Source organism: Danio aesculapii, chromosome 2, assembly GCF_903798145.1.
Source record: "Danio aesculapii chromosome 2, fDanAes4.1, whole genome shotgun sequence".
NCBI lineage: Eukaryota > Metazoa > Chordata > Actinopteri > Cypriniformes > Danionidae > Danio > Danio aesculapii.
The window spans coordinates 50,331,423-50,356,335 of NC_079436.1; the positions used below are offsets into that span (position 1 = coordinate 50,331,423).

General features: G+C 37.2%; 1 protein-coding gene across 1 annotated transcript in view; it reads right to left on the reverse strand.

Annotated features, from left to right (window-relative positions):
* Positions 1 to 995: 995 nt before the first annotated feature.
* The window catches only part of cntnap2b (contactin associated protein 2b), a 110,849-nt gene continuing 86,931 nt past the window's right edge, over positions 996 to 24,913 (reverse strand). The window contains exons 18-25 of the mRNA XM_056481763.1: positions 24,539 to 24,757; positions 21,435 to 21,671; positions 20,397 to 20,627; positions 16,443 to 16,576; positions 16,244 to 16,337; positions 10,780 to 11,007; positions 8,053 to 8,127; positions 996 to 6,392 (exon numbers count right to left, since the gene is read on the reverse strand). Of these exons, the coding sequence (XP_056337738.1) occupies positions 6,193 to 6,392; positions 8,053 to 8,127; positions 10,780 to 11,007; positions 16,244 to 16,337; positions 16,443 to 16,576; positions 20,397 to 20,627; positions 21,435 to 21,671; positions 24,539 to 24,757 (1,418 nt within the window). The 3' untranslated portion in view covers positions 996 to 6,192. The remainder of the gene's footprint in view (positions 6,393 to 8,052; positions 8,128 to 10,779; positions 11,008 to 16,243; positions 16,338 to 16,442; positions 16,577 to 20,396; positions 20,628 to 21,434; positions 21,672 to 24,538; positions 24,758 to 24,913) is intronic.

Here is a 24,913-nt window from a genome sequence, read left to right on the forward strand (position 1 = left end):
GGGTGTTTCCCAGTGGTGGGTTGCAGCTGGAAGGGCATCTGCTGCGCAAAACGTTGGTGGTTCATTCTGCTGTAGGGACCCCAGATTAATAAAGGAACTAAGCCGAAAAGAAAATGAATGAACAAATGAATGAATGAATACACTCACCAGTCACTTTAATTAGTTACACCTGTCCAACTGATACAAAAAACCAATCAGCCAATCACATGGCAGCAACTATGTATTTCAGAAACAGCTGATCAACTGGGATTTTCATGCACAACCATCTCTAGCGTTTACAGAGAATGGTCCAATAAAAGTGAAAATATCCAGTGAATGACAGTTCTGTGAGTGCAAATGCCTTGTTGATGCCAGAGGTCAGAGGAGAATGGGCAGATTGGTTCCAGCTGAAAGAAAGGCAACTCAAATAACCACTCGTTACAAATGAGGTATGCAGAATAGCATCTCTGAATGCACAACATGTCCAACCTTGAAGCGGATGGGCTACAGCAGCAGAAGACCACACCAGGTGTCACTCCTGTCAGCTAAGAACATGAAACTGAGGCTACAATTCCCACAGGCTCACCAAAATTGGATGATAGAAGATTGAAAAAACATTGCCTGGTCTGATGAGTCTCGATTTCTGCTGCCACATTCAGATGGTAAGGTCAGATTTTGATGTCCACAACATGAAAGCATGGATCCATCCTGCCTTGTATCAACGGTTCAGGCTGGTCGTGGTGTAATGGTGTAGGGGATATTTTCTTGGCACACAGCAACTGCATGATGCTTTCATGTCAGTATGGACCAAAATCTCTGAGGAATATTTCCAGTACCTTGTTGAATCTATGCCACATAGGATTAAGGCAGTTCTGAAGGCTAAAAGGGGTCCAACCTGGTACTAGTAAGGTGTACCTAATAAAGTGTATGTAATCATTTTGAAAAAAATACAAGTAATAAAGAGAGAATTACAGTAAGCACAACGCCAAGTTTTTTTGTTACAAAAACAATCCAGGAGTTTATTGAGATCTGCAACGTGTTCATTAATGGAGGGTCATTTTCTTTACGACCCTCAACAAGAAATGACATTGCATCATATACAACATGAGCATTTTCAAAAAAGAAACACGAAAACGATTGACTGATTATAAATAAAAAGCCACATTAAGCATTTCTGATGTGACACAACCTTAATAAATATGCAATTTAATTCATTTTAAAAGACCTAACAACAGATTGGTTATGCACAATTTTAAAACAATCCAAAATATTCGCAAAGCAACATTATCGTGCTTTATCGTAAACCAACTTTTGTAATCTATCTGATGGCTCAATAACACTGTTGTTAGTGGATTCGTGTGAGCAAAGACGGTTAAAAGACCATGTTAATAAACACCCTCAAAAATGACAGAAATGCTTCCTTACGTAATTCAGACAAAGTTAAGAAATAAAAATGACTTAACCAAGCACAGCGAGGACAATATTCAAAATGGTTTGTACATAACTTTGTGCTGCTGCGGCTGATTTTAAACTAATACACTTTCTCCTAAATTATGGTCTTCAAATCTATCACAAAATCCATGCTTGGCCAGAAGAAGCCTTTGAGGCACATTAAAAGACATCGGAGCAAATGAACCAGTCCTGATCATTTACTACTGAACTATCCAGAGCTTCCTTGTTTTAAAAATGCCCCTATTATGCTCACATAGTGCGTAATTTAGGGCTTTTATGAATGTAAACGGTCAGCAACATTTCAAATATAAATGGAGTTATTGTCTCCAAAAAGAAAGAAGCGATTCTGAACTACATGAAAGGAATCTTCAGTAATTCCTACACAAACCTACACAAGTTTATAACAAATTTGCATGATGCCAGTCTGTTGTCTTTATGGGCTGCTTGTGAACAATGTCTTATTTAACTCTCAAATACTGTAACTGTAGCTGTGACCTGGAAGAGTTGGGTTTGGATAAAAAAGGATGCTAGTTTCTGTGCTGTGAAAGCATTTCTACTTTTTCCACCCATTACAAGACTGGAGGAGAGATCTGACCAATCAGAGCAGGCTCTCAAAAACGTTTGGCGACATGGTGGACGACGTTGTAAAGCAGATGTTTTGGATGCTGTCCGTTTTGACAATTTTTTTAAAGATTAATGTCAGTTTGTACATGCTCCATATTGCCTCTGTTCAAAGGACACGGAATGTTTGTTGAGAGCTGTTGTTCAGTGGCAGACAGTTGCGACATTTTGCAGAGACGTTTCAAAGAGATGGAAAGTAAATAAGCAGCAGGTGGATATGATGCTGGTAAAAGCGTCTTATGTGTGCATGCGCAGTACATGAACGAAAGTGTTTTCAGTCATTTTAGTGTGGATGATCGAAAGAATTGAAAATGATAGTGTGGACATGAAGAGTTTTAGCGTTTCAAATTTATCCAGATTAGTGTAGACGTAGCCTAAGAAAAGAGATGTGCATTATATTGGAAAAGAGTATTTTTTTTAACTCCTAAACACTGTAACTGTAGCTGAAACCTGGAAGAGTTGGTTTTGTGGCTCAAAAAGATGTCCTTTTCTACTCTGGGAGAGCAAATCTACTCTCTTCACCAATCCCAACAGACCGTAGTTCTCTTGACCAATCAGAGCAAAAACCATGTCCACAATAATACGTTTTTGTTTATAAACACATATTTTTCTCTCGGTTTTGGCCTTCCATCCACACTAAGATGGCATTTTTAGAAAACAAAAACATATCTTTTTGAAAACAAAAATGTCCAAAGTGTATCAATTTGAAAATGCCACTTTAGTGTTGCAGTGTGGACTGTGAAAATGGAGGCTTTTCAAAACGATGACGCATTTTAGTCATGTGATGCAGTCATGTGACCAATCAGCTAACATGGTGGACGACGTTGTAAAGCAGATGTTTTGGATGCTGTCCGTTTTGACCGTTTTATTAAAGATTGATGTCAGTTTGTACATGCTCCATATTGCCTCTGTTCAAAGGACATAGAATGTTTACTGGAAGCTGTTGTCCAGCGGTGGACAGTGGCACCATTTTGCTGAGACGCTTCAAAGAGAAATAAGTGACAGGCGGATATGATGCTAGTAAAAGCGTCTTATGTGTGCATGCGCAGTACATAAACCAAAGTGTTTTCAGTCATTTTAGTGTGGATGATCGAAAGAATATAAAATGATAGTGTGGACATGGAGAGTTTTAGCGTTTCAAATTTATCCAGATTAATGTAGACGTAGCCTAAGAAAAAAGCTGTGCATTATATTGGAAAAGAGTATTTTTTTTAACTCCTAAACACTGTAACTGTAGCTAAAACCTGGAAGAATTGCTCTCTCCACCAATCCCAACAGACTGGAGCAGTTATCTGACCAATCAAAGCAAAGCAGGTTCTTAAAAAGGCAGGGTTTAGAGAGACCGGATCCTTAAACCAACCATTTCTGACACTAAGGCCACACTAAAACGTTTTCATTTAAAAACACATATTTTTCTCTCCGTTTTGGCCTTCCATCCACACTGAGATGGCATTTTTAGAAAACAAAAACATATCTTTTTGAAAACAAAAATGTCCAAAGTGTATCAATTTGAAAATGCCACTTTAGTGTTGCAGTGTGGACTGTGAAAATGGAGGCTTTTCAAAACGATGACGCATTTTAGTCATGTGATGCAGTCATGTGACCAATTCAGCCAACATGGTGGGCAACAAATTTAGATATATGGTTTCAGATATGCAATGTAAGTTTCCAACCAATCACAACAGACTGGACCCGTCATCTGACCAATCAGAGCAGAGGAGGTTCTCAGAAAGGGGTTTGGAGAGACCGGATCCTTGAACCAACTAAGACACTAAGAAAAGAGCTGGAGCTGGGCATATTATTGGTAAAGTGGATATTTATGTCTTATTTAACTCCTAAACACTGTAACTGTCGCTGAAACCTGGAGGATTTGAGCTCTTGGAGCAAAAAGATGTTATTTTCTACACTGAGAGAAGTCATCTGACTAATCAGAGCAAAGCAGGCTCTCAAAAAGGCGGGGTTTAGAGAAACCAGATCCTTGAACCAGCCCTTTCAGGCACTAAGGCTGCATTTACACTGCAAATCTTGATGGTCAATTCCGATTTTGTGACTGCATCTGACTTTTTTGCTGACTTGCTTACATCATCTTTTAAAAGTGACTCGTATCCAATTGTCTGCATTTACACAGCACACAGCAAAGTCGCATTGACCAGGAAAAAAAACAAGTGGGCGCTGATTGACAGCTGATAATAAAAGAGCGCTCTTATCTCCACTCCTGCATTTAATGTGTTCGCAGGGTTTCATTTTTTAAATTCTTTTTGACAAGTTGTTTTGCTATAGTTTATGACCAAAAATTCTCATTTTGCCAATATTGGTTACCTGGCGGATATTGTGCTATTGATCTCTCTCTCTCTCTCTCTCTCCTTAACATGCTTAAATACTTGTGCTACATGACAATATAAAAGCTTTTTTAGCCCTCGTGTATGAGATTTAAGGTTTGGGACTCTGCTGAAGTTTGTTCCGAAATAAAAGCGTCTAGAGTTTACGTCATTTGCTATGGTTTTTAAATAATGTGCAACTCGCATTGACAGGAGAAAATCCGACCTACCTGCTTACACTGCAAACGTGAGGGCAAGAAATTTCCACATATGAACAAGGCCTGAATCTGATTTGGGTAAATCGGAATCCATTTGATTTTTTCCTGCTTACACGAACATGGGCCATATCCGATCTGTGCCACATGGGAGAAAAAAATCGAAATTGAGTCACTTGAACCATGCAGTGTGAATGCAGCCTAAGAAAATAGCTGGAGCTGTGCGGAAAAAGGTTGTGGAAAAAAAATGAAATTTTTGTTTTATTGTCATCTTTAAGTCTCAAACACTGTAACTATAGCCGCAACCAAGGCTTAACCAGGGAACACGCCTGATCCGGAACCTCTGAAATCTAATCTGGCACCTCATTTTACCCGATCCCCCTCCTCAACCGTCCTCCTCCCCTGTCCACTGTTCACTTTCACTTTCTTCCGCGGCACCCCAACCCTCTTCACTTTCGTCCGCGAAACCCCTCTGCCATCTCTCTTCCCCCCCACGGTCTCCACTTTCATGCGCGACACCTCTACATCCTCGGGTAACATGCCGGATCCATTATGCCGATTGGACCTCGTTACGTTATGTTACATAAATTGGACCTCGCAATTTACAAATTAAGCACTGGCTGCAACCTATAAGAGTTTGGGTTTTTATATCAAAAATACATAGTTTTCTTCACTTAAAAAAGGAGGAGAACTCATGCTCAAATTAAGATGGTAAAACAAACATCATTGTTTATGTCACTGTGCTTACAATTGAGAAAGAAGAGCTCAAATTCAGATATATGGTAATCTGCATATGGTTTCAGACATGCAATGTAAGTTATCAACCAATCACAACAGACTGGACCAGTCATCTGACCTATCAGAGCAAAGCAGGCTCTCAAAAAAGGCGGGGTTTAGAGAAACCGGATCCTTGAACCAACCATTTTAGACGCTACGAAAAGCGATGGTGATGAAAAATGTGTTTTTTTAACCTCGGATTGATGAAATAAGAAAAACAATAAACCCTAACAACATAATAGGGGCACAGAACATGCACCTCACAACCCCCCCCCCTAAACTGTCTGTCTGCATTATGTTATCCGTAGAGATTGAACAAGCACTTATGGAGAAACAGATAAATAACACTGAATTCTGGCAACTATAAAGAACATTAACCATGAGATACAAAAGTGCTGCATTAAACATCGATGGGTGATTCAGAAACGCCAATGGCTGATTTCCATGCTACAATATATTATTATTGTCCTGAAGATGCTGACAACGAAACGCTTAAATACAATCAAACGTCATTATCGGAAAACATAATTATGCATTCTGTACACATTCCGCTTTGTGCTATTGGAGTATTTGCTGCATCCGTGATCGCCGAACACACATCATTTTTAGTTTTTTAATCAGACCAGAAATATTGCAATGATAAAAACGCATCAGTTGTTGTTTAAAACTGTTATCATGTGTGCATGGGATGAATTGGATCTTACAGAAGTCCTTGTGCTGTACTCACTTACATACAAAATAATTACAGAACAGACATGCCAGACTTCGCCAAGTGTCCGTTTCACATGGGCTGCTGTCAGAGAGTGAAGCCTCGCCCTCAGGGGGTGTGGCTAAATGAACCACTCCTTCTTGCTCTCGTCGATGGTCTCTGTGAAGGCGGGGTCATTGACGATGATGGCAGCATCCGCGCAGTCTGCAGACTCCGCCCCTTTGGCCTCATTGGTGTGGTAGGAGCCCTTGTGACGGAACATGTGACGCACCAGAAACACCAGCGTGCAGAGGATGGTGAAGATCACCACTGCGATGATGCCTGCATCAACCATATTACATTTACATTTAGTCATTTTTGACAGAATCTTTTGTCCAAGGCGACGTACAATTGAGGCATTCAGTGATTCAATATGAAGAGGCAATACACACAGGACGTGCTAATTATAGAAAGGAACTGTTAGTGATGTGAGAATTACAGTAGGTGCTAGAGTAAGGGGGAGTGTTGTTGTTTTTTTCTATAGGAAATATTGTACGACTATTAATTATATTGGATTACTTTAATGATTCAAGTCAAATAACTGTACAATTTTTATTTTATTAGTTTATAAAAATATGATTTTAGCATGAATTAGCATATTGTAAACAGGTCTAGCATGAATTAGTATGTTTCTGGTAAGATTCTATCATGAATTAGCATTTTGAACATGTCTAGAATGTACTAGCATGTTAATAGTATAATTTTAGCACGAATTAGCATAGTTCAGCATGTCTAGCATGAATTAGCATGTGTCTAGTATGATTATAGCACAAATTGGCATCTTTTTAGCAGGTCTTGTATGAAATAGCCTGATTCTAGTATGATTTTCTCATGAGCATAGCATTAGCATATTTTAACATGTGTTGCATGAATTAGTATGTTTCTAGTATGATTCTAGCATGAATTCGCATTTGTTTAGCATGTCTAACATGAATTAGCATGTTCCTAGTATGATTCTAGCATGAATTAACATATTTTAGCCTGTCTAACATGAATAGCATGTTTCTAGCATGATTCTATCATGAATTAGCATATTTTTTAGCATATCTAGCATTACCATGTTTCTAGTATGATTCTTTCATGAATTAGCATATTTTAACATGTCTAGTGTTAGCATGTTTCTAGTTTGATTTTATCAAGAATTAGCATATTGTAACATGTCTAGCATTAATTGGCATGTTTCTAGTATGATTCTATCATGAATTAGTATATTTGATCATATCTAGCATGAATTAGCATGTTTCTAGAATGATTTTATCATGAATCAACATATTTTAGCATGTTCATAACGAATTAACCTGTTTTTAGTATGATTCTAGCATGAATTTGCATATTTTTAGCATGTCTAACATTAATTGTTATGTTCCTAGTAAGATTCTAGGATGAATTAGCATGATATTAGCAACAATCATTAAATCATTAAAAACATATGAATTAGTTAATTAGTTAAAATAGTTTAAAATTTAAATCAATTTAATTCAATTCCTCTTTATTTCTATACAATGTAGATAGTTTCAAAGCAGCTTAACATATAAGTTCTAGTAAATTGAAAATTTTTTTGTTTGTTTTGGTAATCTTCAGTCAAAGTCCGATCATTTGTTTCCTTGTTTGGAGAGGCGGTCCTTTTCCAATGACATCAATTTGACACTTCACCACAATATTCTTAGTCACGCCCCTCTTACACATATTTTGCGCATCATTCCCTTGTAGCAAACTAATGGTAAGAGGCGTGTTTTTGCTACAAGGGAATGATGCACAAAAATATGTGACCCCTGCTAAATATTCCATTTCAGTTGGAAGTGCATCAACATACTAAAATAAAAGTCTCCGCAACTTAAGGTTCACACAGACTTTAATCTAAGCATATTTAAAGCCTAAAAATGGTTTAAATTAATAATATAACAGTATATATTTAAAAGTGTGTAGAAAAAGCATATTTCACCTCCGATTATTGCAGAGTCTCTGTTGACTCCATCTCGACTGATGCGCTCCTCATTGAACGGGAACTGAGCACCGACTTAAAGGAAAAAGAGAAAGAGTTTGAGTTTAATAGTGATAATAATTATAATTTATTCATAGTGCTCAAATACATGTACGAAGTCAAAATTATTAGCCCTCCTGTGAATGTTTTTGTTTTTCAAATATTTGCCAAATGATGTTTAACAGAGCAAGACATTTTCCACTGTATTTCCTATAATATTTTTTCTTCTGGAGAAAGTCTTATTTGTTTCTTTTTGGCTAGAATAAAAGCAGTTTTTAGTTTTTAAAAATCATTTTAAGGTCAATATCATTATCCCCCTTGAGCCATATTTGTTTCAATTGTCTACAGCAGTGGTCCCCAACCACCGGGCTGCGGACCAGTACTGGTCCATGGATCAATTGGTACCGGACAGCACAAGAGATCATTAATTATTTCCATGACAATATTCACTCATTTACATCTCAGTCATTTAGGCACCACAATTTAACCCAAAAGCAGCAAAATGAGTAAGAAATAGACGTCTTTGGAGAGTTTCTTTGCTAAGGGGAAAAGGCCCAGTTAAGGACCCACAAACTGCCAGGGAATGGATCCGCAACACATTTGTTGAACAAATCGGGTAAATCCAGCATGTCTGTGCATCTGCTGGAGATCGCAAATGATTGTGACCACTCAATTTTGCGTCTTTTTTATAATTATATTCGCCTTTTCCAAGCGGCAACCTCCCGCTCTCCCTCATGAAGCAAATATGGAAGTAACTGAAACTGCAATTCATCGAAATTCCGCTAGTCCTGGCTCCATATAGAGCACATTTCTATTGACACCAAATGAAAAAATGGCCAACTTTACAGCAGAAAAAAAATGTGTTTACAGCCTGGTACAAAGAATAATTTTGGTTCACATAGCTAATTTTACCCTTAATGACAACTGTGAGTGGGTGAATTTTTTTATTACTCATCAGTTTCCTTTATATTAGGTTATATTAAGTCTGCATAATTAAGGGTATGGTCACTTGAGTGACAGCTAGGTCTCGCTGGTCGCCATCTCTTAACCTCAGCTGATTCCGGCTGATTAGCCGCTGAACTCAGCATATACATCATATTTTTGTGTTGTTTTATGTGGCTTTACACAGTCAGTTGCCTTTTGGAATTATTTCCTACAATTATCAGATGATATGGCATGTTGTGTACACTTATTATGCTCACAAACCATTCAAGTGGCCTCCGTTTACCAGGTAAGTGAAAATATATACGTGTTTACCATCTTTATAAATGTATTTGTTTTATTTAAGATCATTTATCATTTATAATGTTCTTTAGAGCTGTAATGCACTCCAGAATCTGACAGATTGATTGGCTGTAGGCTCTAGAACAGTCATCTAAAATGTTGTCATGCAGTATTATGCCTGGATTTCATCAATAGCCTTGCATTTACTAACACACACTATATTTCAAGTGTTTGGAAGTAATTCAGGGTTTAATTCTGTAGAAAAGCATCATAAGAACAATATTTAGAGGCTTAATGCATTACAACATGGTTTTTAAAAGACTAAACACTTTGTTGATATACACTCAAAACATTTTTTTTGCTCGTTTAAACTACTTATTTAAAATGAGCTGAAACAACACAATTCTTGAGATTTCATTGGGACAACTTAATTTTTTTATGTTCAGTCCACATAAGTTTGTTAAAAGTGTTAAGTTAACAATCAATTTTTGTTGGGACAACATGAATAAATTGTGTAGAACCCTGCATTTTTTACAGTGTAGTGTACAACCAAGCACTTGTGGTCAGAACACAAACGAGTCGCAGATAATGAAGTACTAAATGTTTGTCCTATAGGAAAGCCCGTCTAAGCAAAATGCTAGCAGCCGTCTGTAGCTTGGCTCACGCTCCGTCTTTTGCCCTTGTATCCCCCTGTTGGTGCGATGACACGCGAACAAAATGGCGACGGTTGGCCACGTCTACTGGTAGCTTCTTTTGGGTTTTACAGAAACCTATGGGTGACGTCCATAGACGTACAATCTATAGTCTTTTCATTCTCACACATATTGGGAGCGCATGGCACCCAGTTAAAAACATCTCAAGTTTACAGAATGCCACGAGCGCACCGTGAGTCACGTGACAAGAACTGACCGATCAGCTTTATACTTTTGTATGGAATATACACATTTTGGCAGACTACTTCAGACAAACACAGAGCACCCAAACACTGCAGTGCTTTGTAATTTTCTCCGTAAAAAAACTTGTATCAGAGTTGCAGCAATGTTTTGTCAGCTTGTCATCCTCTGAGACAACAGATAATGGAAGCCTGTCAATCTATGTACACCCCCCGGGTTGTGGTGAAATTGTCAAGCATTGACCGGTCCGTGGTGATAAAAGGTTGGGGACCACTGGTCTACAGAACAAACCATCGTTATTCGAATTTGCCTGAGTGACCTAGTTAAGTCTTTAAATGTCACTTCACGCTAAATACTAGTATCTTGAAAAATATCTAGTCAAATATTATGTACTGTCATCATGACAAATGAATTAGAAATGAGTTATTAAAACTATTATGTTGAGAAATTCTGTGGAAAAATTCCTCCATTAAACTGAAACTGAGGAAAAAAATATACAGGGGGGCTAATAATTCTGACTTCAACTGTAGGACACATTAAGATCAGAAAGAGTGCATTTTGATTCAGTCACCTGACTCTGGGTGCCAGGGGTCAAAGACAGCAGACATGGGTGGGACGGTGAGTGGAGACGCGCCGCAGTTTGACTCCACCAGGACTCCCTGTATGGAGGCAGTGGACGGGCCGGTCCTGAGCGCCGCCTTCAGAGGAGAGATCCGGTTGAACTGAACTCTGGACAAACAACCCACGAATCCTGGAGTGTTGTATCGCTCTATCAACACCGGATCAATCTGACCTGTTTCTGAAAGATAAGACACAAAAAATATTGTATTTTTGTCTACATAAATATAAAAACCACTACGTCCTACCATGCCTTCTTCACCTCGGGGGGCTTTGGTGGAATCCGACTCTGTTGTAGTCAGTTAATTTATGACCATTTGCATTTTATTATTAGCAGTATTATTTATTATATGCATATTTATATTTCTTTCAATATTTTTTTGTTTAGGTTTGTCAACCTGTTGGGTTTTGGAGATGCACAATATCTCAATTTTTGAACCACATTTCGTTATTATTGTTCATTTATTTGTTTGCTGGAAATTAGAACTGAATAATAAATACTTTAATAGAATAATAAACAGGCGTGACACTGTGTCTCAGTGGTTAGCAGTCGCCTCTCAGCAAGAAGGTCGCTGGTTCGAGTCCTGGCTGGGTCCATTGGCATTTCTGTGTTTGAGTTTGCATGTTCTTCCTGTGTTGGTATGGGTTTCCTCCGGGTGCTCCGGTTTCTCCCACAGTCCAAACACATGCGCTGTGAAGCAGATTAACTAAATTGGCCGTAGTGTATGTGTGTGAATGAGTGTGTATGGATATTGGGGATATTGACAGACTGTTATTACAGAGGGAAGCGTTTTACATTAACACATTGAATACTTTGTCTCTGAGAGGTTTAAATTTGGATTTTGATTTGAGATCCTTTTTTGTAAGTGTGTTTATGTGTTATACTGTCAGATGTATACTAAATATGTGTGTATACAATTTTCCCCCTGGTTCACTGGCCTTGTGGTTGATTGATGTGATTATTTGTTGCAGGTGTGATGCGCTATATTTGTACACTGAATACTCTGTCTCCAAGGAAATTAACATTTGGATTTGTATTTTAATAATTTTCGTAATCTTATGTATTTCATAATGTCATATGTATATTGTTATATGTATAGGTGCCTGTTTACTGGCTTATTGGCTTGTTGGCTGATTGGGGTGATTGATTGCAGGTGTGATGTTTAGAGATGTATCCCTATTTCTCTAGTACTCCAATTTGTATTGTTTTACCTGATGAAGACCATGTAGGTCTAAACATTGTGAAATTAAAGGATTTTTTGAGAGCTAAAGTGGCAGTGTGCTAATTTTCTTTTGATCTTTTGCTACTCTGTTTATTTTTGATCGAGCACCTGCCTTTGAGATTTTTAAATGTGTGCACATTTCTGTTTTGTTTGTGTATGGATGTTTCCCAGTACTGGGTTAGAAGGGCAACCGCTGTGTAAAACATGCTTGAATAGTTGGCAGTTCATACCGCTGTGGTGACCCCTGATGAATAAAGGGACTAAGCTGAAGGAAAGTGAATAAATGAGGATAATAAATAAATAGAACCTCACGTTGTGTCAATAATATTTACGCACTGCCTAAAAAAATCCAGAGCAATTAAATTTTTTGGACCTTAAAAGACCTTAGGGTTGGTAAGATTTCATTTTTTGAAATAAACTGAACTCAACTGAAAACATAAACAAGATATTCTGAAGAATGCTGGGAGAAAAATAAACAGCCACTGACTTTCACAGTATTTTTTGAGCCTATAGATGTCAATGGTTGCTTTGGTCTCAAAATTATTTAAAATATTTTGTTTTGTTTTTAACAGATGAAAGAAATTCATAAACGTTCCTTTAACATACTGACATATATAAATATATATTTATATTAGTGATGCGCGGATATCTGCGGGCGCTGCGGATAATCCGCGGGTCGGGCGGGTCGGGTAATAAAAAAATACATTATGATTAATTGCGAGTCGGTTGCGGGTGAATGTAGCGGTACATGGCAGTGGACCAGCGAAAAAGCAGAGAGTGGGCTTTGCAGAATAGGAAGGTGAGATGCCCAAAATAATGGATGAAGTGCAAGAGTAGCCTACTGTTCAAAGTTTCAGTTAGAGGAGTCATCAGAGGAAAATCTGCTATCGTTCTGGGAGAAACAAGATCGCTTATTTCCACGACTGCAGTGCCTTGCGAGGAGAATCTTGTTCATTCCTACAACATGCGGTGCGAGCGAATGCTCAATTCAGTGCAGCTGGCTGTGTTTTCGAGGCGAGGCGGAATCACCCGAATACATGCACAGTAGATGCTATTCTGTTTTTACACAGTGCGAAGAAAAAGGCCAAGTAAACATAACATAGCTGCCGTTTAGGCTGAAGTAGCACCATTTTTGTTATCTTGTTCCAGCATCTGTAGCTAAAATGTCTTATTTTTACTTTCTATATCTATTTGAAAATGAAGAAAATGTTGTTTAAAGACAAACTTTTGTTTTTATAAATAAATCTTCATTTAAAAACGTTTATAATTAACGTAATATTTTACTATCAGAGATGTGCCGATTAAAGCTCACTGAATCTGCTTTTAATATCAATGGTGACCAGAGCCGGCGCATCCATAAAGACCACCCAGGCGGCCAACTAGGGCGGCAGAATAGAGAGGGCGGCGGAATAGAGACGGCGCACCCCCCACCGCCCCGGTCCTCGCTGTCGTACGCGCAATCACACCACCGTCTCTAGTTTTCTCTTTCGGTATGAGGGCGGCATGATCACCTTTTGCCTAGAGCTCCAGTTCAGTTTGCTCCGGCCCTGACGGTGACCTATCATGCCTAAAACAAAGAATTAAATTCAATTAAAGTGACGATCGGGTGCGGTCGAGTGTGGATACATATATCAGATAAAATATATATGCAGGCGGGTGGCGGGTGGATGATTAGTATGAAGCCGCGGATTCGGGGGTAATTTCAGCTGATCCGCGCATCTCTAATATATATATATATATATATATATATATATATATATATATATATATATATATATATATATATATATATATATATATATATATATATATATATGAGGTCTGTTTAAAATGACATATATAGTGGTATTTAATTTCAAGCATACATAACTTATAGCTGCCTCAGTACCTGGATGTGAGGCCACATGTGAAAGCTGGGTTGCTGCCGAAAGTGGTGTTAGTGAGGCCAGCAGGGGGCGCCCAACCTGCGGTCTGTGTGGGTCCTAACACCCCAGTATATTGATAGGGACTCTATACTACTCAGTAGCCACATTTCCACTATCGGGCCAGTGCGAGCCAGGGCTTTAATCGGGCCAGGCCGGGCCAATAGCCCGGGAGGTTGAGAAATGTGGCCGAAATCATGTTGCGTTTCCACTGTCGGGCTAGTTGCTCGCAGCGCGTCACGCAAACACCGCCCCCAGAACGTCCCCCGAATCAAACGTCACACAACCCGTCACACAACCCGCCCACTTCAGCGGGAACAAAAAACTCAAATTATAACCACAAACACAACCTGGCATCACTACGAGAGCTGGAAGATGGAGAACACCAAAGCGATTGCTTTTTTTTACTGTTTGTGGTCTGTTGGTGTAAGGCCAGACAGCGATCCCTGGATAAGGACATTCGAGTTCGGCGGCATTTACTTCGAACACAGATTTTGGCTGCAAGGCTAGCGCGATAGCAAAACAAATGTAAGGGAAGAAAGCATCTTGTCTCCTCTTTACCTGACAGGAAAACTCCGCCTTTGTACGTAACCCCGCCCCGAAGCCCCAGTTGGACCTCCTTGGCCCAAGGTATTCGGCGGGCCGAAAAAGGCCGGACGCTGGCCCCAAGGAAGCCCCGCTTTGGCCCGATTACGCCCCGGAAGTGATAGTGGAAACGCGACTGGCCTTGGCTCGCCCTGGCTCGCTCGCTTTATGCGCGATAGTGGAAACGCGGCTAGTGAGCGCCGGTCGAGGTGTTAAACTGACTCCTGACTCTCTGTGGTCGTTAAAAAATCCCGGAATGTCCTATGAAAAAGAGTAGGGGTTTAACCCCGGCATCCTGGCCAAATCTGCCCACTGGCCTCTTTCCATCATGGCCTCCTAACCATCCCCATGTTATAATTGGCTTCATCGTCTTCTCTCCACCAATCAGCTGGTGTGTGGTGTACGGTCCGTCGCCTTATCCAGTTGGATGCTGCACACTGGTGGAGGATGAGGAGATTCCCCCAAATATGTGTAAAGCGCTTTGAGTGTCCAGAAATGCGCTATATAAATGTAAGGAATTATTATTATTAACTCTATTTAATACAGTATATCTAATACACTTACTCTTATTTTGTTAACTTTAGTACATGGCTGTTTACTTTGGTATTCAGCAAGTATGTATTCAACTGATCAAAAGTGACAGTAAATGTAGTATTTTTATAGTATTATAAAATATTTGAAGTAATTGCAACGTTTTTTTACCTCCTGAAAAAACTAAATGTGAAGCAAAAAGAAAGTATCTATTTACACGGTAAATAATTCTTCTGCATTGTTTTAATCCTGTTTTGACTTTCTGTCATAAATTCACTGTAGAATTGCAACAAAATCTCATAATATTACTGTTTATTTTGTTTAGTTTTTTTATCAAATGCAGCCAGGATATATTCAACTGATCAAAAGTGACAGTAAAAAGCATTTATAATGTTACAAAATAGTTCTATTTTAAATAAATGCAGAATTTTTTACTTCCTGAACAACAAAAATGTGAAGCATTTCTGTACAATATGTAGAACTTACCTGCCAACCCTCCTGTTTTCCCCAGGAGTCTCCCGTTTTTCAGACCCATCTCCCGTTTTGTTCTGTCTCCCGGAATTTACCCCCCCTCCCCACTCAGCATTTTGGTACCAGTCTAAAACCTGGTGCATAACACCAACCCCACCCCCCAGCCTCCCACTTTTCGTAATTTCCAGCATGCCACTCTCTCTGCACGGCACCTACACATTCCCACTCTTCCGTCTCTGCCTCATCCACCTCATCCATGGCAGGTATTGATTTAGAATTGCAATAAAAGTTCACAGTATTACTGTTTATTTTGTATTTTTTATGAAATAAATGCTACTTTTTAAGCAAGGTTTCATTTGAAAACAAAATCGTACATTATGAATAAAAGTGAAATGATACTGTCGATTTTTCTGATTTTAGACGCTCACCCAATAAGATTTTATGGTCAGGAATAATTTACACAGGAATAAATGACCCGAAGGAATAATATAATGATAAAATAAATTCATGATATTACTGTTTTTATTGTATTTTTTTCTATTTAAATTAATGCATTTAGAAACTAATTAATGCTTGATTAGAGATTCAAAAGCAGCAAAATTAAAGTTGAGTTTTGTTCTTCATTTAAATAAAAAAGTGGGCATTTCAACTGTAATATAGAAAAACTTTGGTCAATAATGCTTACCAAACACCTTTCCAAGGAAAATGGTCTTGACCAGGTTAAATTCAGTGTCTGAGGCTTCAGGAAGAGTGTAGCTCACTGTAGGGTAATGATCCACCTGTAACAATAATTTAAGAAATAAGTCACCATAAAGTCGTGTATTTGAGCATCTAACGTCCTCATCCAGACAGATATACTGTAGACACAGAGAGATATCCTGTACCTGCAGCTGAACGAGTCTGTCTTGTCGGCTGATGTTGACATTATGAGGCTGACCGTTCGCCATGTTACGATGGTTCAGGCTGATGCTGAATGGCTCTCTCAATCCACCCAGATTATAGCGGATCTGCAGAGTACCTGAAGGGGAAACACAGCTTTAAAAGCAGGGCTGGCTATTATCTGGAACTACAATCAAAATCGAGCTAAAACCATAGAACAACATTTTCATTAATGCTAGATCGAATGATCGATCTATCTATCTATCTATCTATCTATCTATCTATCTATCTATCTATCTATCTATCTATCTATCTATCTATCTATCTATCTATCTATCTATCTATCTATCTATCTATCTATCTATCTATCTATCAATCTATCTATCTATCTATCTATCTATCTGTCTGTCTGTCTGTCTGTCTGTCTGTCTGTCTGTCTGTCTGTCTGTCTGTATTTATATAAAGTAAATATAGAATTTATGTAATGTAGTTTTATATGTCTATGTATAGTTTTGATTTATTTATAGGTTATATACAAAATTTTTATTTTTTTAAATAAATAAATATTAAAAAATTATAAACAATAAAATAAATACATAAAAATAAAATAATAAAATAAATACATAAGTATATATCTAAGTTTCACAAATTTTGCAGCTGTCTGACAACATAATGTACTTTTAAGGCTTTTTTAGGTGAGAAGGTAGTTGTTTAGATTGCAACTATGCAGTTCATTTATAAGGACAGTGCCTATTTTAAATGTTTATAATTTCAGAGGTCGGCATCTATCAGTCTGTCATACTGAGCAGAGCAAAGACGGTTGACATTTTGCCACAAGATGGCGTCAGAGACCGCATAATAAGTCTTTAGAGGAGAAAAACTCAGCATAATTTCAAACTACAGCTGATCAAATCATTATAAATGATTTAAGTCGATAATATATGATGATATATTACTTACATACTTATAATGATTTATAAGTCAATCTCTCTCTTTTGTATGTTGTAGTGCTGTATTTATACTAGGGATGCTCGATTATGGGAAAAATCATAATTACGATTATTTTGGTCATAATTGCAATCACAATAATTCAAAACGATTATCAGTTGAAGTCTGTGAATATTTATTACATATTTTCCAAATGATGTTTAACAGAGCAAGGAATTTTTCACAGTATTTCCTATAATATTTTTTCTTCTGGAGAAAGTCATATTTGTTTTATTTTGGCTAGAATAAAAGCAGGTTTAAATATTTTGAAACCTATTATAAGATCAATATTATTAGCCGCCTTAAGCAATATATATTTTTGATTGTCTGCAGAAGAAACTACTGTTATACAATCCCTTGCCTAATTAACCCAATTATGCCTTTGAATCACTTTAATCTGAATGCTTGTATTTAAAAATATCTTGTAAAATTTTTGTGCTGTCATCATAGCAAAGACAAAAAAAAAACTGTTATTAGAAATGAGTTATTAAATATTTTATGTTTAGAAATGTGATGAATTTTTTTTTCTTTCCATTAAACAGAAATTGGGGGGAAAGGGTTTCTAATAATTCAGGAGGGCTAATAATTCTGACTTCAACTGTATATATAGAGTTATTTTCCTCCCTGTAAATAAGGAAAGGGAAATAATTACAATAGAAAAAACTGTGCTTTATGCATCTTCACTGTAAGAAAAAAAAAACTTTAATTATAGCTACAAAAGTCATTCAGTCAAGAGCAGTGAGGGATTTTGTCCTTTTGTTGTTTGGAATATTGTGCGCTGTCACTTTAAGAGCCGTGCGGTTCTGTTTCTGCGGTTCCTTTCACATGTCTTTTAATTCTCAACTCTTTGTTTATTACACAAATGAGGGTTAATATGAATAATCACTAAACATCGCGTTTTGACACCTATTTGACCATTAAAGCACTCATATTAAGATGACTTTAGATGTGTGTGCTCTGCTCGTCTCTGAGGCTGAGCGCGCACACACACATAAGCATGCGATCTTTCGCGCTTTTAAAAACATGAATGATTCGAATGTACATCAATGAATGATGCGCATCTCGTGCTGCAAAAGTTACATTACAGTACATGCTTTTAGTTATTTTCACGTGAAACTGAGCTTTGCAGAGCAACAAATGTGTACAACTGGAAAGAGGACACTATATGATGCAATAATAGTTTTATCTCGAGTAATGTTTTTTCATAATCGTTGGAAGCCAAAATCGAAATCAAAACCGAATTTTTAAATTAATTTCAGAGCCGTAATTTATACCATAGTCTGGTAGTGTTTCTCGTAGTGTTTGCTTTGGCTTTTTCGGGGTTAATTATTGTGATAATAAATTCTTCGAATGCAACAGAGAAATACTGTGAAATCTCTGTAGACTGATGGCATTTCATGCTGTTCAGCCTTATTGTTACGGTTGCCGTATATTGTTAGGATTTTTGCCTCCTGTTCTCTCTCTCTTTCTCTCTCTCTCTCTCTCTCCCTTTCAGCCCGTCATATCCTTTAGGTCCACCTTTGCGACAGCCGATTGGTTGGGAGACCCATCACTCATCATTGGGTGACGTGGCGCGGTGACATAAAAGGACGCCAGGGAGAGCGGATGTGGAGCGCTTTTCTTTTGATCCTGTTTTTTGTGTGTTTTGCCGACATGATTTTGTTATTCGTTGTTTTTGCTTAACTTTCGTTTGGATAAAATTATTTAATATTATTTCTGCCAATTTTTGAACTACTTTGTTATTTTTGTACATCTTAATTTCAATTGTTTGTTTGTTACTTTTGGGCCCAGCTATTACCTGGCAAAAATTCAAGAGTTTGTATTAAGAGTTGACTTTGAACTCAGAGTAAGGAAGATGTCGTACGACTTCCATTCTGCAAACACGTAGTCAATTCATTGTTTAAAACACCAGGTAAGAAGTGAACACCATCTGTGTATTTATATTTTTGTATACTTAGTGTAGTATAGGTAAGTTTATGGCACTTGGCGCTGAAGATTTTTCTTTTCTTTTTCTTTTCATGCTTCTAGGTAGATAAGGGGTTTGTTTATGAGTTAGAATTGTTTTGTTATATTTATTTCTTTGATTTTGGCTTCACTAGCGTCCCCTTACTCTTGAGTTGACCTAATTTTGTTTGATACTTTGTTTCATTTGCTACTTTATTATTGTAAATATTTCTTATTTTTGTAAATATATTTGGGCATTCTGGTTTCACTTTCTTTGTATATTAAATCACTTTTGTTGGCAGTTTGTTGTTTGTCTTGTTGCTTGAACCCAACACTTGTGAAAGTACCACATCGTTTAAATGTTATTACTTTTACTCTAGACTAACATCAAAGAGATTGTAACACTTATAATCTTCAAATGTCAGCAAAATCACCTGTTTTGTCATCACTTTAGACATTACGCAAGAGAATCATTCAAATACTAGCTCTAAAGTGACGTTTGTGAAGTAGCAATGGTTTCTGCTGTTCTGACGTCAGCTGCAGATGTGAATGAATGGAGGAAGAAAGTAGTTCCTCATACAAAATGATTTTTAGTTGATTTTTAATGATTTCCTTTTTTAAATACCCGATTATGCCGTCGAACTGTTGTATAAACGCAATATCACACAAGAAGCAGTGCAATGTGGCTGTATATAGTCACTGGTGAGACACTAAGGTACTCAGCCTGCGGCCTCAAGCCAAAGCACGCCTCCCCCACCAGTGCTGAAATACAGCCACACATTTTAATAATACTTTGTAGTTAACTAATCTTAATTAGCAAAATTTTACAGTTTGAACCTTAGTGTTACCTAAATAAATAAATAAACTAAAATTAAAACTTAAACTAATGAACACATGAACATATTGCAAAAAACATACACATCAATACATATCAATGTCAACAATAACAACATCATTTTAGGCTATTATTAAGAAAAATACATTCGTCCCTCATATCCCCAAAGCTTTAAATCTGAGCTGCGTCTCACCATTGTGTCTCAGCACCACGGCCAGGTAGTCCTGTGTCTTTGAGCTGATGTAGATGAGGACGGCCGGCGTGTTGGATGTGCTGAAGCTAAAGCTGAGCTCCTCGTGTGTCAGATTACCCACAATGCCCAGCGCCGCAGACTCTCCTTCCTTCAGTGCAGGAGAAGAAGTGCTGCTCTCGGACATCAGGTCAAAACGCACCAGTGTTCCGCTCTCGAAATACCCTCCAACATCTGGTACAGAGACACAAAGTATCATAACAAATGCTTACTTCTGTCACAGAGAACACAAGCAGGACAGATTTACATGCATTACAACACTGATTCAGATCATGTGGTCAATCTGAAGCCTTCATTTAAGCATTATATAATATTGCATTATATAAGCATTATATAATATTATTATGATATAGAATTCATTCATTCATTCATTTCTTTTTGGCTTAGTCCCTTTATTAATCCAGGGTCACAGCAGAATGAACCGGCAACTTATCCAGCACATGTTTTACGCAGCGGAGGCCCTTCCGGCCGCAACCCATCTCTGGGAAAATATATATATCACATATGCTTATATATTATAGCATATATTACAATATATAGCTTTATTAAAGTGTTCAAATGTGAATTTTAGGCATTTTTCCGACTTTATTCAGCAAGGATGCATTCAATTCATTCAATTGATCATAATCAACATTACAGACTACAATTATAGAATTTTTTTCTTATTAAATTTAATAATAAAACATATTATATATATACATATATATATATATATATATATATATATATATATATATATATATATATATATAGAGGGAGAGAGAGAGAGAGAGAGAGAGATTTTAGATCTTAGATTTTATTACCACATTTTTCTTACTTACTGTCTATTTGTTGCATTATTAGTATTATATTTACATTTATTACCATAATTACCAATATAAAAGCTCCTTTACAGACACACTTAGCAATAAACATGAATTTTTTTCAGATTTTGAATTTTATAAGAATTTTATACAAAAGTTTTTTATTAAGGGCTCGTACCATCATTGCAGAAAGGCCCATCGAAGGCGGTCAGACTGCAGTCGCATGAGTACCCATTGTATTTTTCGATGCATTTTCCTCCATTCTGGCAGTGCATCCCATAACTGCTACAGTGACCCGAACATCCAGGCTTTACCCCCGGTGTGACCTTTGCTCTCCCCTCGAGATCAAGGGTTACTCCGTTGACCTTTAGGGAACGAATGCAGCCCAGAAATCCTCTCTGACCGCCTGAAGCACCTAAAGATCAACACAGATATAACAAGATCTTAGTCTGCAACAATAAATGTTTACATTAAGGCCTCATTAGTTAATACTAATAATTGAGCATTTGTTACAGGATTTTTGTTAATGTTAAATTAAGGTGAGACGTTGAAGTTTTTTCATGCTGCGGTATATTTTTTGTGTGTTTTGGTGCTTTTTTCAGTCATTACATTACATATACATTACATTCAGTAATGTAAAGAAACTGTCTCAAATACATGTTTAAGTTTTTATTTATTAACACTCAATTTGTATCTGTAGATTTTATTTACAAAACATATTTTTTGTTATAAGATCAGGTCATTTTTAGGGCAATTATCAGTAACTACAAAACAGAAAACTATAAAACAACATTTTTTATTACTATTAGATGAAATAAAACCTAATTAAAAACATATTTTTTTCTAGTATTCTAATTTTTCTAATATTTATGTATGCTGCATCAGGACAATGACCCAAAGCACACCATCAAGTCCACTTCTGAATGGCTGAAAAACAAAATAAGGATTTTAGAGTGGCCTAGTCAAAGTCCTGACCTCAATCCAATTGAGATGCTGTGGCATGACCTTAAAAAAGCGGTTCATGCTTGAAAACCCTCCAATGTGGCTGAATTAAACAACTCTGCAAAGATGGGTGAGCCAAAATTCCACCACAGTGCTGTAATAGACTCATTGCAAGTTATCAAAAACTCTTGATTGAAGTTATTAGCTTTAGGGGCAAACACTTTTTCACGCAGGGCTTTTTCGTTTTGTATATTGTTTTCACTTAATAATAAAAACCTGCATTTCAAAAGTACATGATGTGTTTACTTTTGCTATCTATGACTAATATTTAAATTAGTCTGATGATCTGAAATATTAAAGTGTGACAAACATGCAAAAAATAAAATAATCAGTAAGGGGGAAAGCACTTTTAAAAAAATATGTTTTTATGCGCTTTTTTATTAAGTTTTATTTCATTTAGTAGTAATAATAAAATGTTGCATATAGTTTTAGTTGTATTTTTATTTACTGATAACAGTCCTAAAATGTAAATGTAATACAGTACTGTGCAAAAGGTTTAGGTAAACATTAAATCTGTTATTTTACTGATGGGATAATGGATATATGGGACCCTTTACCACAAAACTAAATGTTACAAGTGTAAATGTTTTTGTCAATTTATTTTTAAAATCGAAATATACAAAGGGTGAATAAAGGATCCTTCAGTTGATGTATGGTTTGTTGGGATATGAGTTAGATTAACTTGGAGATTTAATTATTTTGGATTTATTGTTTAAGACAAGGTCTGAACTGCATTTCTACCAGTGTTCTTAGCAATATTGTCTGAATTGATGGAATTGTGAAAAGTACAGTAAGGTTTTAATCCATTATGCCATTCCTTTTGGAAATGACTTCAGTGATAATAGTTTTCATTTTCAGCATGATAATGATCTAATTGCAGTAAAATCCTATTTGCAGAAAGAAAACAGTTGGTGAAACACAGACAGTCATGAAATGGCCTCTACAGGGTCCAGACCCAAATATTTTTGAACCCGTTTACACTGGCAGTTAAATGTGACCCAATTCCGATTTTTTGCTCATATGTGACACAGATTGAATCTGTTTTGTGACCATGTAAACACGAAAAAAACGCATGCATTCGAATATTCAGAGATCGATTTTAGACCTCCATATGTGGAAATAAATCTGATATAAATCGGAGATGTGACAATGCGACAATCATGTAAACAGGTAGATCAGATTGATTGAGGCATTCCATTTTGTACATCATTAACTTTGCGACAATATGGTACTTCTCCACGGTTTAATGATGTAGAAGAAAGAGCGTGTTTGCTCATCGTAAAATTTCACACACACTGCTCCTCATTAATGCCTGTCAAAATTTGCTCCCACCAGACCTGAGATCTCTCTCACACCCAAAAATTCCTCTGAAAAGTGGAGGACACCATATATAAACCATAGGCACAAGCTGGGATGATGGCCCTTTCCCTCCTCCTCCTCCTGTTCCTCCACCTCAAAATCATTTTAAAGTTGGGCGAACTATTGGGCATATTTCACAGAGCTAAAATCAAGACAGTTTCTTCCACCGTGACTAGTGTGGCACAGATGCTAGAACCCACCTTTACGCATGCACAACGTCGTAAATTGTATGGCAAGTGTAAACACATGAATTGGATATGGGTCACAATTAAAAGAACATGAAAACGGACAGGCAAAAAATCAGATATAGGCAACAAATCAGAATTGGGCATCAAGACCTGACACTGTAAACATGGTCATAGAGGCTGTATAAGATCACATAGACACACACAAAAAAAGATAAGACACTCTAAACCTAAAGAAGAACTCTGGAAAGTGCTACAAGAAGTCTGATATAACGCAGCACACTATTTCAGAATTAGAATGAAACAGTTCAAGCTGTGCCTGGTGCAAAGGGAAGCCACATTAAACAGACTTTTGCTTGAGGAGGAAATGACGTGCTGTTGTTGTTATATATTATGTATATGTTATGTTATTATAATATATGTTATATATTGTGCAAAAGTCTTATGCCAACAAAACTGATATAGTACTAAGGACTTTTGAACAGTACTGTATACTGTATGTAAAAATATGCATTGAAATTTAAATCTACAGATACAAATTGATAAAGTGCGATAAAAGAAAACACTTAAACATGTTTTTTTGGATGTTTTCTTCACATTAGACTGAAAAAAGCCCCCAAAAACACTTAAAACACATCATGACAAGAAAATCACTAGCTATTCAAAGTGAATTCCGGAAATATAATTTAGTTATTAATAAAAGTTTAACTGCTGAACTAAATTCCCGGCTTCTTACCTACAAACAGCTGGCTGAAGAGCTGCAGGCGGGTGTGGCCCTGAGGTGGTGCTGACCGCGCCTCCCGGTACAGCTTATCCAATCGCAAAACAGCCTCCTTAATATTGCGCTCCGCCTCCACCCTGTGCCACTGGTCATCATTGAGGGGTGTAGATGAGCGAACGCTTAACTCCACCGGCCCGTTGCCCACATCAAACGAAAACGACACCACTGACGCCGCTGAGAGAAACAGAAATGGTACTGTTAACTAAAAATGATTGTGTCTGCATCAAATTAATTCAATTCAAGTTTATTTGTATAGAGCTTTTCATAATGATTATTGTTTCAAAGCAGCTTTACGAAAGGTGCACAGTACTGAATTACAATCAAATTTGG